Genomic DNA, 12696 nt, shown 5'->3' with positions numbered 1-12696 from the left:
CCATGACATACCGTCCCCCTGGGTCCGTAACCGTCTTTGTCGCCCTAAACATTGTCCTCTTGCCAATCAGGATCGCCACCCCCCTGGCCCTTGCCCCATAACAGGAATGATAGGTTTGTCCCACCCAGCCCTTTCTTACCCGCAGTTGGTCCTGCTCCCTCAAGTGCGTCTCTTGGAGGAAGACTATGTCGGCCCTCATGTTTCTAAGGTGGGTGAGGACTCTAGATCTCTTCACTGGGCCGTTAAGTCCCCTTACGTTCCAGGTGACTATTCTGGTGGGGGGCTTCTGCCCCCTTGCTCCTGTGGGGTTAACCATATTTGTCCGGTGGACGCGCCCCTGCCCTCTGGGGTTTCCCTTTGTTAGGGGGCCGTCCAGGATGTCCACTATCACTGCTCTCCCCATGCGGTCGGGTCCCTGCGCTCCGGGGTTCCCCCTTGTCCCGGGGACACCCGCCATGGCCGTCCACTTTGTGTCCGCCACGCGGGTAGTCCCCTGCACTCCGGGGGGCCCCTTCACCCACAGACCGTACTGGGTGGGTGCTTGCAGCAGTTCCCTGTTTCGAGCCCTTGTCTGTGGCACTTTGTGGCCCTATTCCCTTACTGGCCTCTTTTGTCCCTTCGTCCCTGCGTTTCCCCTCCCTGGTCTCTCGCCCCCCGAGTGCCCCCCCCCCCCGCTCTATCCCTTTCGGGGATACCCCTGTGTACCCCTCCATTGCCCCTCTCTCCCCCATTCCTGTCCCCATTTGCTCTCCCACCTTTGATGGGTGATCCCCCCCCTCCCCTGCCTGGCGCCTTCCCCCCTGTTGGGGGTGCGCTGCGGCCCTGCTCTGTTGCGCGCCCCCTTCGCTAGCTTTCCTGCTAGCACGGTGGCTCCCTTCTCGGAGGTTGCTGTCCCGCTTCCCCTCTCCCCTCTCCAGTACTCCCGTTCCCTCGTGCCGGGGCCTGGCCTCCCACCTGGAGCGGGCCCTTGGGCATTGGGTTGTTTTCCGTTCTGGGTGTTCCTGCCAGGGGGGAGGGGGCTGGCTTTGCCTCGCCCCTCCCCACCCCCCCGTCGGCATGACGTATCTCCTTGCCATGGGCCCCTCGTCCCTACTTCCCATGGCGTTTTTCCAGCCCGTGCTCCTCGACGAATCTATTCGCCTCGGCAGGGGCTGTAAAGAAATATTCCTTGTGTTGGTATGTGACCCAGAGTTTTGCTGGGTACAGCATACCAAAACGTACTTTGTTCTTATAGAGAGCTGCTTTCGCTCTGTTGAACTCCGCCCGTCTCTTAGCTATGTCCGCTCCAAAATCCTCGTAGATTCGGATGGCGTGCCCGTCCCAATTGCAGGCTCTATTCTCCTTGGCCCAGCGCAGGATTGTCTCCCTATCCCGGTACCGGTGCAGTCTGGCTATAACTGCTCTCGGTTTTTCCCCTTCCTTGGGCTTCGGGCGCAGTGACCGATGAGCTCTGTCCATTTCCGGTGGGGTGGGAAACGTTTCCCGCCCCACTAAGGAGCCCAGTATTGCAGCCACGAATGTTGTGGGATTTCTACCCTCTATCCCCTCTGGCAGGCCCACTATCTTAATATTTTGCCTTCTCGAGCTGATCTCCTGGTCGTCTACCCTGCCCTTCAGGCTCCCCTGTGTTGCACTCAGTTTCACCATTCCCCTCTCCAGGGATATGACCCGGTCGCTCGCGTCCGTCGCTGCCTTCTCCAGCTCTTTAATGGTTGCCCCCTGGGCTTCCAGTATCTTCCCTTGGGCTTCCAGTATCTTCCCTTGGGCATCCACTTTCTTCTCCAATCTGGTCAGAACCTGCTGCACCCCTGACATGGCCCTGGTCACTGCTGCCTGTGCTGCGGCCTCTGCGTCTGCTTTTAACTCTGCCTTGATTGCCTGCAGCTGCTCCCTCACCACCTCGGCAAAGGCTTCCTTCCAATTCACGCCCCCCTCTAACCCCAGGGGAGAGGTTGCCCGCCCGTCCAGCTCTTCTGGATGCGGCGAAGCATCCTTCCCGCCGCTTCGCGTGTTGACTCGTTCGGCCGAGCTGGCTTTCCCTTTGCCCAGTCTACTTCCGGTGCCCCCTTTCTCTTGGCTCCCTTCTGGCACTTTTTTCTCCCCCTTCCCCTTCATCTTTTCTTCTCTCCTTGTTCTTCTTTTTCCCCCTTTTCCGCACCCTATTTTTATTTTATTTATTATTATATATCTATATATGTATATATATATATATATATATATATATATTTTTTTTTTTCTTTTTTAAATTTATTTCCCCTACCCCTTTTCTCTTTACCAGTTTTCTTTTGGGAAGAACAGAAATACAAGTCTCTTTTTTCTTTTGTCTTCTTTCCCCACTCAACCAGGAGAGAGAGAGTCCCTTTGTCTTTGCCACGTGGTGGTCACAGCAGTTGGGGGGGGGGGGAGGGGCGAGTGGGCCGGTGGTCGCTGCCGGTTGGGGGGGGGGGGGTCCCCGCTGCTGGCTGGGGGGGGGGGGGGGTGTCCCCGCTGCTGGCTGGGGGGGGGGGTCCCCGCTGCTGGCTGGGGGGGGGGGTCCCCGCTGCTGGCTGGGGGGGGGGGGGGGTGTCCCCGCTGCTGGCTGGGGGGGGGGGGGGTGTCCCCGCTGCTGGCTGGGGGGTGGGGGGGGTGGGGGGGTGTCCCCGCTGCTGGCTGGGGGGTGTCCCCGCTGCTGGCTGGGGGGGGGGGGGGTGTCCCCGCTGCTGGCTGGGGGGGGGGGGGGGGGAGAGAAGAGGGGCCGCCGCCGCCGCCGCACCGCTCCTGGCCCGCGTGGGGGGGGGGGGGGGGGAAGAGAAGAGGGGCCGCCGCCGCCGCACCGCTCCTGGCCCGCGTTGGGGGGGGGGGGGGGGGGGGAGAGAAGAGGGGCCGCCGCCGCACCGCTCCTGGCCCGCGTGGGGGGGGGAGGGAGAGGGGATGGACCTGCTGCTGTTGGGCCCCCCTGTCGCCGCTCCGCTGCCGCTCCGGCTCCTCCGCTCCGGCTCCTCCGCTCCCGCTCCGGCTCCTCCGCTCCGGCTCCTCCGCTCCCGCTCCGGCTCCTCTGCCGGCGCTCCTCCTCCGCCGTCCGGCCTGTCGGGGGGGGGGGGGGGTTGTTCTTCTTGTCTGCCGCTTGCGGGAGCCCCTCTCCCTGCGACCTCCTCGCTCGCCGCCCGGAAGTCAAGTCGCCTGCTGAATGTGATCATGATGCCCCCAGAGGGTAGGGACATGGAGATGGTGGTCGCAATGGACGTAGAGAAGGCATTTGATCGGGTGGAATAGGAATATCTGTGGGAGGTACTGGGGCGATTTGGATTTGGGCAGGGCTTCATTGACTGGGTCAGGCTGCTGTATCAGGCTCCCGTGGCGAGTGTACAGACGAACAGGTCTACATCGGGCTATTTTAGGCTGCACCGGGGAACGAGGCAGGGATGCCCCCCTCTCCCCATTGCTGTTTGTGCTGGCCATAGAGCTGCTGGCAATTGTGTTGAGAGCCTCAAGGGACTGGAAAGGGCTGGTCCGGGGTGGGGGGGGGAGACAGAGTCTCGCTATACACGGATGACCTGCTCTTATGTTGGTCGGACCCAATGGAAGGGATGGAAGAAATTATGAGGATTCTGGGGAATTTGGCTGTTTTTCGGGTTATAAATTGAATATGGGGAAAACTGAGATGTTCGCGATCCAGGCAAGGGGGCAGGAAAGGCGACTGGGGGAGCTGCCGTTTAGAGTGGTAGCGGGAAGCTTTCGGTACCTAGGCATCTAGGTGGCGCGGGAATGGGAACGGCTGCACAAGCTTAATCTGGCCCGACTACCTGTATTAGACCAACTGAAGGAAGATTTCTGAAGGTGGGATGTGCTCCCGTTGTCACTGGCTGGGAGGGTACAGACAGTGAAAATGACGGTCCTCCCGAGATTCCTGTTTGTGTTTCAGTGTCTCCCCATCTTTATTCATCAGTCCTTCTTTAAACGGGTCAATAAGGTGATCTCTGTATGGGCTGGTAAGACCCCGCGAGTAAAAAAAGGGAATGCTGGAGCGGAGCCGGGGAGAGGGCGGGCTGGCACTGCCGAACTTTAGTAATTATTACTGGGCGGTGGATATAGTCATGATTAGGGGGGGGGGGGTGTGGGAGTGGGTAGAGGTGGCATCATGCAAGGGCACTATTTTGTGGGCATTGGTAACTGCGCCTCTGCTGTTCCCACCTGCATGGTACTCCACCAGCTCCGTGCTGGTAGCAGCCCTGAGAGTCTGGGGGCAATGGAGGAGACATGTGGGAGCAGAGGGAGCATTGGTCTGGTCTCCAATCTGCAATAATCAGCAGTTTGCCCCGGGGAGGCTAGGTGGAGGGTTCCGGAGATAGCAGAGATCGAGAGGATGGGAGATATGTTTATAGAGGAGAGCTTTCCCAGCCTGAGGGAGTTGGAGGAGAAATTTGAATTGATGGGAGGGAATGAGTTTAGGTACCTGCAGGCGCGGGACTTCCTACGCAGGCAGGCCTCAACCTTCCCGCTCCTACCACCAAGCAGGATACAGGATAGGATAGTTTCCAGAATGTGGGTGGGAGAAGGGAGGGTTTCTGACTCATGGGGGGTCAGAGGAAACGCAGACTAAGGAGCTGAAACACAAATGGGAAGAGGAGTTAGGAGGAGAGATAGAGGACGGTTTCTGGGTGGACGCATTGAGTAGAGTCAATGCTTCCACAACATGTGCCAGGCTCAGCCTGATACAGTTTAAGGTTCACCGGGCCCACATGACAGTGGCCCGGATGAGCAGGTTCTTTGAGGTAGAAGATAGGTGTGCGGGAGCACCAGCGAACCATGTCCATATGTTCTGGGTATGCCTGAAGCTTAGGGGATTTTGGCAGGGGTTTGCAGAGGTCATGTCCACGGTGTTAAAAACAAGGGTGGCACTGAGTCCAGAGGTGGTGATTTTCGGAGTGTCGGAAGACCTGGGAATCCAGGAGGAGAAAGAGGCAGATGTTCTGGCCTTTGCCTCCCTGATAACCCGGAGACAGATATTATTAGCTTGGAGGGTCTCAAAGCCCCCGAATTCGGAGACCTGGCTAACTTACATAGCTAGCTTTCTGTCTGGAGAAAATCAAGTTTGCCCTGAGAGGGTCAATGTTGGGGTTCGTCCGGAGGGGGCAGCCGTTCGTCGACTTCGTTGGCGAAAATTAACCGTCAGCGGCGGGGGGGGTTGGGGTTTAGTTTAGTTTAGCTTAGCTTAGAGTAGGGTGTTAGAAACGGTGGGACATGAGGGAAGAAGATGGCTTTTGAACTATGTTTGTATTTGTGTGTACATTGTTTCTTCTGTTGTTGTTATAAAACCACAAATACCTCAATAAAATGTTTATTTAAAAAAAAAGAAACCCCAATATTTTATTTTTATTTTATAAAACTGTGAGGAAAGGATACCTCGCTCCAGGATTGATTGTATCAAGAGATAGGGATATGGTATATTAAAATAAATGTTATTAGTAACACAGTTATTATGGGCCAGGGTTTAGAGAACACCAAAGTATATCATGGTGTTCACCTGACCCACAACCTTTAATAGATTTTGGTTATGGGGAGCACAAGGGCCCACTTTACAGGTGTGATGCAACAGAGATCTAAAGTATTTTAAACAAAAACAATATTCTATGAATCCAGTTAACATTTTATAAACACACAGTAAACATCTTATCAACTACCAACACTATACTCCACCCCCCCCCCCCCCCCCTCCCCAAAGATACAGTACTCTAGGTAACCCTTAGTAACTTTCCTAACAACATCCATAAGTCAAAGACAGTTTTTAACAAAGTAAGTAGGTTTGCATTCCTTGCAGAAACAGGTATTACTTTGATGTCATCAAGTGATCTGGAGACATTTAGCATGCAGAGAGAGACCAAAATACCCCCTCCAACTGAAAACAAAAGTAAAACTCAGAGCCAAAAACAGCTTCCAGCTCAAAACAAAAGTAAAAAGCAGAGCCAGAGCCCAGTTCCACCCCCACAATGACATTACTGCAGCCACTTGAGAAGACAAACATTTCTTAAAGTGACATTCCCATGACACAGTATTGAAATATATTTAACATCATACCAGAAATAACTTGCAATTACTATTTTTAAAAATCACAGGGAATACAATACCCTTAATTGCTATCTTTATCCCACTTAAACATGGAAAAAAAACATCTCTGCTCTCAATCCACTTTAATTACCAATGGTACATAAAAACACTTGCTTTACAGCGATGTTCTTTGAGAAGGACTGATGTTTTTGCACTGCTTTAAAGTCATGAATTGACTCCTGCCAGACCCATGCAGAAACTCTGACTGTATATCTTCAGAAGATGCTTCTCAGCTCGTTTCAGCTCCCCCTTGTCCTCGGACAAGTCTGCACTGCTTTAAAGACTGTTAAACTCTTAACTGAACTGCAGTGAGAGCAAATCTGCTTCACTTCTGGACACAACTTCATTCAGTTCAGAACTGACCTTTCTGTAAAATGCCTAATGCCTTGGCTCCACCCAGCATCTTGCCATGCTGAAATCTAATTAACTGCACAGGGAGTCCCCTTAATCAGAATTAAATTTCATTAGCCCAATCTTTTTAATGATGGTTTAATTGCTCCCCTGGCTCCCAACTTTCAAAATAGGGTTTATTACAAAACATAATTGCAGCAATCACACACACACTAACCTAGGATTTTAACGCTTACTGCACCAAATAACTATAACACAATATAGCTGAAATGTTTATATTAATCACAGTAGCATTCTAACTCTTTTAGCTGAATTGGTTAACTAAGGTACTTTAAACTGGAAATTAGTCTAGTAGCCCACCTCTGCACCTTTCCAAAGCCTCAATATCACCCACCATGTGAGAAGACCAAAACTGGAGCTAGTATTCTGGCCAAGATCTTGAACAACAGTAAAATAGTATATAAAAGCAAATTAAATTAGTATATAAATGCAAAATAAAATAGTATGCCTTGTCTAGCAATCAATTGCCTAATGAATGCATCCCAACATCCTGTTTGCTATTGCCATCATTTCATGGCATTGCTTATGCAACATGAGATGTGTGCGCTCAAACGCCCAGATCTCTTTATTTCCCCATTTTGCATGCTTACCTCTGATTTTTTTAAATCAGTATGGGAATGAAGGGTTATGGCGGCAGTGGTTAACAATGTTGCTTCACAGCGCCAGGGTCCTAGGTTCGATTCCCAGCTTGGATCTGCACTTTCTCCCTGTGAGTGCATGAGTTTCCTCCGGGTGTTCCGGTTTCCTCCCACAAGTCCCGAAAGACGTGCTGTTAGGTAATTTGGACATTCTGAATTCTCCCTCTGTGTACCTGAACAGGTGCCAGAGTGTGGCGACTAGGTGCTTTTCACAGTAACTTCATTGCAGTGTTAATGTAAGTCTACTTGTGATAATAAAGATTATTATTATAAGGCAGTAAACTGGAGTTGATGTCTATATGAAGATTTAATTGAATGCTGGAGCAGACTCAATGGGCCGAATGACCTACTTCTGCTCCTATATCTTATAGTCTTATGGGTATAATTATGTTGAACATTAGGCCTGCCCACATGCATAGTACTGCACAATTCCAAATACAATTATTGAATAATTTTCCAATCATGAGCTTGGGGCGCAATTTACCGGCCTCGTCAAGCCTAACCCAGTGACATGACGAGGCCATTAAATCTTGCGGGGATTTACAACACTCATTACACCTTGCAAGATCTCATGAGATCTCGTGAGGTGTTGCGATCTGCATACTCAACTGAGTAGTTAGTCACACTTGAATGTGACTACGCCGGAGTTACCCAAGGCACGTGATGAAATGGCCTCGCCTCGGAGACCCGACCATGGCACCGTTTAGAACTGGTTCCCACAAACTTGGGCCAGGTGTAATGGCACTTGGGTGGGTTCTCCGAGGCGATTGGAGGCCCCTGGGTGGTCGGGCTCTGGTAGAGTGGTACTCCTGGCACACCTGATGCCATCTAGGCACCATGGCGTTACCAGCCTGGCACTGCCAGGATGCCCAGATGGCTCTGCCTAGCTGGCAGTGGCACTGCACGTGTCAGGCTGGCAGTGCAAGGTGCCAGGTTGCCTGTGTCGGGGATCAGACTCGGGGGTGCCCTGCCCTTATGAGGTGGGATGCAGGTGGCTCGAGGAGCCCCTAATTAGTAAGCTAGGAAATTGAGTGCCGGGGGAGGGGGGCTGGATGCCATGGTGGGGGTCGAGAGATCAGGGCAGCATTTGAGCTCGCCAGTGCAGGAGATTAGTCTTAAGTGCAGCCTCGGCAGGACGTTCCTCGCCGAGGCCCGAGAAAGAAGCAGAGGGCCATTTAATATCGTGGTCCTTCTTGGTGCTGCAAGTGCAGGGAAACACCCAGCTAAACATGCCCAAAACGGGACTTTGTTTTTTATCCCATTAAATCGAGCCCTTAATCTCCCAAAACATTGCAGCAGACGTGAAGACTTGATGTCCGGATAAATTATATTGTCATCAGAAAATATGCAGGTGGTGCCCCCACCACACATCCCTCTGGGATGCCACTGGTAGCAAGTTTCCAAACATACTCAAATCTATAACTACTTTCTGCCCATGTCCTCCCAAACAGTGCTCAATCCAGCTCCGTATATTACCATGAGGAGGCTTTGATTTTGTACAGAATTCTCATGTGGTGCCTTATCAAAAACCTTTTGGAAGTCTAGTTAGACTTCCCTCTTGCACTTCTTCAAAAAAAATGTGATCAAATTTATAAGACATGGCCTTTTTACAAAGCCATGATGGGTATTTCTAATCAAACCCTCTGTAAATAAGGTAATTTATACATTACAGCCCAATGATTCCCTCAAGTGTTTCTCCTAATTACGGATGTCAGATTAACAGGCCTGGGATTACTCTGGTCCATCATGTCACCTTTTTTAAAGATGGTGCTACATTAGCATCCTAATCTGCAAGAACTGATCCAAAGAACAGCGAGTCATTAAAATGCTAGCTGGAGGCTTGCATAGCCTATGCTCCATCTCGCTAAGAACATTTGTGTGGCTGCTTTCTAATCTAGGTACTCTCATCAGTTTTCAGGTATCTTATCTAAAACAATGTTTTCATCCATGTTAATATTTCTAGGTTGATTAATAAAATCATTAAATTCTAACAGTTAAACATAATCTTCGAGTCAAGACCAATGCAAAATGCTCATTGAATATTTCTACCACATGGTGGCTCAATGGGTAGCACTGCTGCCTCACAGCGCAAGGTACCCGGGTTCAATTCCAGCCTTGGGTGACTGTGTGGAGCTTGTACGTTCTCCACGTGTCTGCGTGGGTTTCCTCCGGGTGCTCCGGTTTCCTCTTGCAGTGCAGCAGTGTGCAGGTTAGGTGGATTGGCCGTGCTACATTGCCCCTTAGTGTCGAGGGATGTGCAAGTTGGGTTGCAGGGATAGCGCGGGGTGGACGTGGGTAGGGTGTTCTTTTGAAGGTTCGGTGCAGAATGGGCTCTTCCTGCGCTGTAGGGATTCTATGATTCATACCTAATGAGCCTTTAACCTATCCTTAGTCATCCTCATTGGCCAAATAAGTCTTTGACAAAGTATTTCTTATTACTTCCACAGTTGTCTGCAGTCTTCTTTTCTGCTATCTTGTCAGCTGATCTAATAGCAGCTTTTGTTTTCTTGTCTTTGTACATCACTCTTTTTAGCTGAGTATTAAATGCATTTAATTGATGGAAATTTTGGTTTGTACCTTACTGGAATTTCATTACCACACTCCATTCTTTTCTTTGGGTTCATAATTTGTCTTGCACATTTATAGGGTGCAATCTACTGGCCACATTGCGCCCGAAAGATGCGTGACATGGCCGGTAGCTGCCGGGAGATCCCTCTTGTCACGCCTCGCGAGATCTAATACAATCTTGCAAAACGTCGCAATGTGAATCTCGCCCATTGTGGGCGGATCACTTTTTTTTAAGCAAATCTGCATATTGGAGTGAGACAGCTAGTCTCACTCTAGTGTGCTCTCCCATGATCTCACCAAGGTGTTGGGATCAAAACGCCTCTCCTTGGATGAGCACAGTTCAGTGCTGGTCTCCATAAACGGGGACCAGACGGAACGGCACCCAAGTGATCAGAGGCCCAGATGCTTGACCTCACGATAGGATGGTACTCTGGCACTGCTGTGCCACTCAGGCACCTTGGTACTGCCAGCCTGACACCTTGACACAGTCTGGCACACTGGCAGTGCCAATGGTGTGCTAGTGTGGCACTGCCAAGGTGGCCAGGTGATACTGCCAACTGGCAGGGAACTTCAGGGTGCCAGGCTGTCAGTGCCAAGATGACAAGTTGGCATTTTTCTCACAACAGGAAATTGGCCTGTTGCAGGTCCGGAGGGCCTGAGGACCCCCTTATAGGAGAGTTGGGGTTTTGGGGGATTTGCAGGTCGCGAGAGTGGGGAGGGCGTGAGAGATCGATATGGCATTCTTAAATGCCATCCCGATCTCCTTCTGCACTGAGGCGTTCCGGTGAACGGAGCTAACGGGACGAAGTGAGACCTCGTCAGGGAATTCCCCTGAGACCCTGAATCTACCCAAATGGGGACGTTCGATAGCGTGGGGCATCTCGGCGCTCCGAGCATTGGGAAACACTTGGCTAAACACAATCCTTATGAAACTCTATTCCTTTTTGGGATCACGCCCATTATCATAAAAACGTCATTTTTTTAAAAAATGATTTTTATTATGTTTTTAAACTTTTCATTTGTGTTCCATATCAGTCTCATCACCAGGAGTTAGCAAACCTGCAAAGTTCAAAATGTTAATTTAGTGAAGTTTGCCCATTTGACACCTTTTCTCTGCATCAGTACTCCATTTGAAATTATTTTGTATATTGAGTTTGGATCTACTTCACCATTTGTGCTTTCTTGTTTTACCTGATATATGTGGATGAAACTTTGATTTTTATTTCTTTCAATTGTATGGGAAGCTAACTTAACATTGGTTGACATCTAGATGAAATGTTTAATCAAGTAATGCCTTGATTCGTTTCATTTCTCAGCTGTCAAACCGCCCTTGGATCCAATTATTACAGTGGAAGGGCTTCGGAAACGAGTGAGTCGCAACCCTGTGGAAACAGCCATGGAGTTGAAGGAAAAACGCTCCCGCACTCAGGAAGCTAAGGACATTAGGCGTGCTCAAAAGGAAGCTGCTACCTTCATCGACAGAAGCACGTCCTCGACCCCAGTAAAGTTCTCCAGCCGGACTCGCAGGTCAGAACTGATCCTGGAGAAAGGGGAAGTGATCGATTTTTCTTCTCTGAGTTCCTCAGATCGAACTCCACTTACCAGCCCCTCCCCATCCCCATCACTGGACTTTTCTGCTCCTGGGACCCCACTGTCTCATTCTGCCACTCCTAGTCTCTTGTCTGAGGCAGATCTTATTCCTGATGTCATGCCCCCCCAAGCACTGTTTCACGGTAAGAAATCATTTGGCTGTGGTGGATTATAATTACTTTACTTGATTATAGGTTGTTGACGGGAAAGTTTATCCTAAGGAGTCTTGCATAATTTGGTATGTTGTGTTTCAGTTGAGATTTTCAAAGCAAAGTCCATCTGCCCTCTCAAAAGAAATGTTAAATGATCCCAGAATAGCAGAGGACTTTCCCCAGGTGTCCTAATTAATATGCATTTCATAATCAACATCACTTAAATAAATTATCTGGTCATAATTCAATTGCTATACACCATTCCGCTACTGCATTTCCCTACAGGGGGAAGGGGATCGAGGTTTATGGGGATAAGGCAGGAAAGTGAAGTTGAGGGTTATATCAGATCAGCCATATTCTCATTGAATGGCGGAGCAGACTCAGTGGGCCGAGCAGCCTACTTATGGTCTTACATTACAACAGAGTCTATATTTCATAGTACTTTGTTGGCTGTGAAGCTCTTTGAGATGTCCCGAGGTAGTGAAAGATTCTATCAAAATGTGCATCTAGAATTTAGAGTTTTAAAGCAAGAAGAGCTTTGCTTTGTTTCATTTGAACTAAAAAGCTTCAGAGGAGCTTAATTTGTACAAACTGTCCTCTCAGTGCCAAGCTGATTAAATTTCTATGTTTGGTGTTTGAATGGTGTGTTTTCTGGGATTGATCTGGCAGCTTCATTTTTAGCTTCTAGTAAAATGCAAAATTGTGGCTCCCATTGTAATCTGGAAAAGATGAAGCTTCCTCCATGGAATAGTCTGGAAGCAAGGAGCTTAATAATGTGGCTCACAGCTTTGATTTGAAGAATAGTAAAAAAATATTTTAATGTTTTTAAAATAGACAGTGGGGCTACTTATTTCTGAAGTCGTCTTCCACTACAAACTATTATCAGAGTGACTATTTGACTTAAACCGTGAGGCTGGACTGTAAGGTTTTTCAAATTCCCCATAAGGGGAAGTGTATCAAAGTAAACCTCTCAGTAAATAAATACAGAGAGTGAAATGAGTAAAGACAGCTGTGGTTAAACTGTCCTTTTGACTTCAAACAGAAGTTATTATAAAAATACAGCAATGTCAAAAATAATCTGCTAAATGCTGAGATTTCAAAGTTGGAGATTGAAGAACTTTTAAAATGAAGGAACTTGGCATTTATGTGGTGCCTTTTACCAACACCTCAGAATGCGAGAAAGCACTTCTACAACCAATGAAGCACTTTTGAAATGTAAGTTTTTGTATTCATTCACAGGACATAGGTGTCAC

The 12696-nt window shown here is 49.4% G+C and overlaps 2 protein-coding genes across 4 annotated transcripts in view; one reads left to right on the top strand and one right to left on the bottom strand.

Moving 5' to 3' along the window:
* dzank1 (double zinc ribbon and ankyrin repeat domains 1) overlaps positions 1-12696 on the bottom strand; it is a 257165-nt gene that overhangs the window by 39817 nt on the left and 204652 nt on the right. The gene's annotated exons all lie outside the window — the stretch shown is intronic.
* kat14 (lysine acetyltransferase 14) overlaps positions 1-12696 on the top strand; it is a 91530-nt gene that overhangs the window by 52835 nt on the left and 25999 nt on the right. For all 3 annotated transcript variants that reach the window (XM_038803808.1, XM_038803818.1, XM_038803827.1), the window contains one exon: positions 11018-11434. In XM_038803808.1, coding sequence (XP_038659736.1) covers positions 11018-11434 — 417 coding nt within the window. The remainder of the gene's footprint in view (positions 1-11017; positions 11435-12696) is intronic.

This window comes from Scyliorhinus canicula, chromosome 1, assembly GCF_902713615.1.
Source record: "Scyliorhinus canicula chromosome 1, sScyCan1.1, whole genome shotgun sequence".
Classification (NCBI taxonomy): Eukaryota; Metazoa; Chordata; class Chondrichthyes; order Carcharhiniformes; family Scyliorhinidae; genus Scyliorhinus; species Scyliorhinus canicula.
This window is presented reverse-complemented; position numbering and strand designations above follow the sequence as displayed.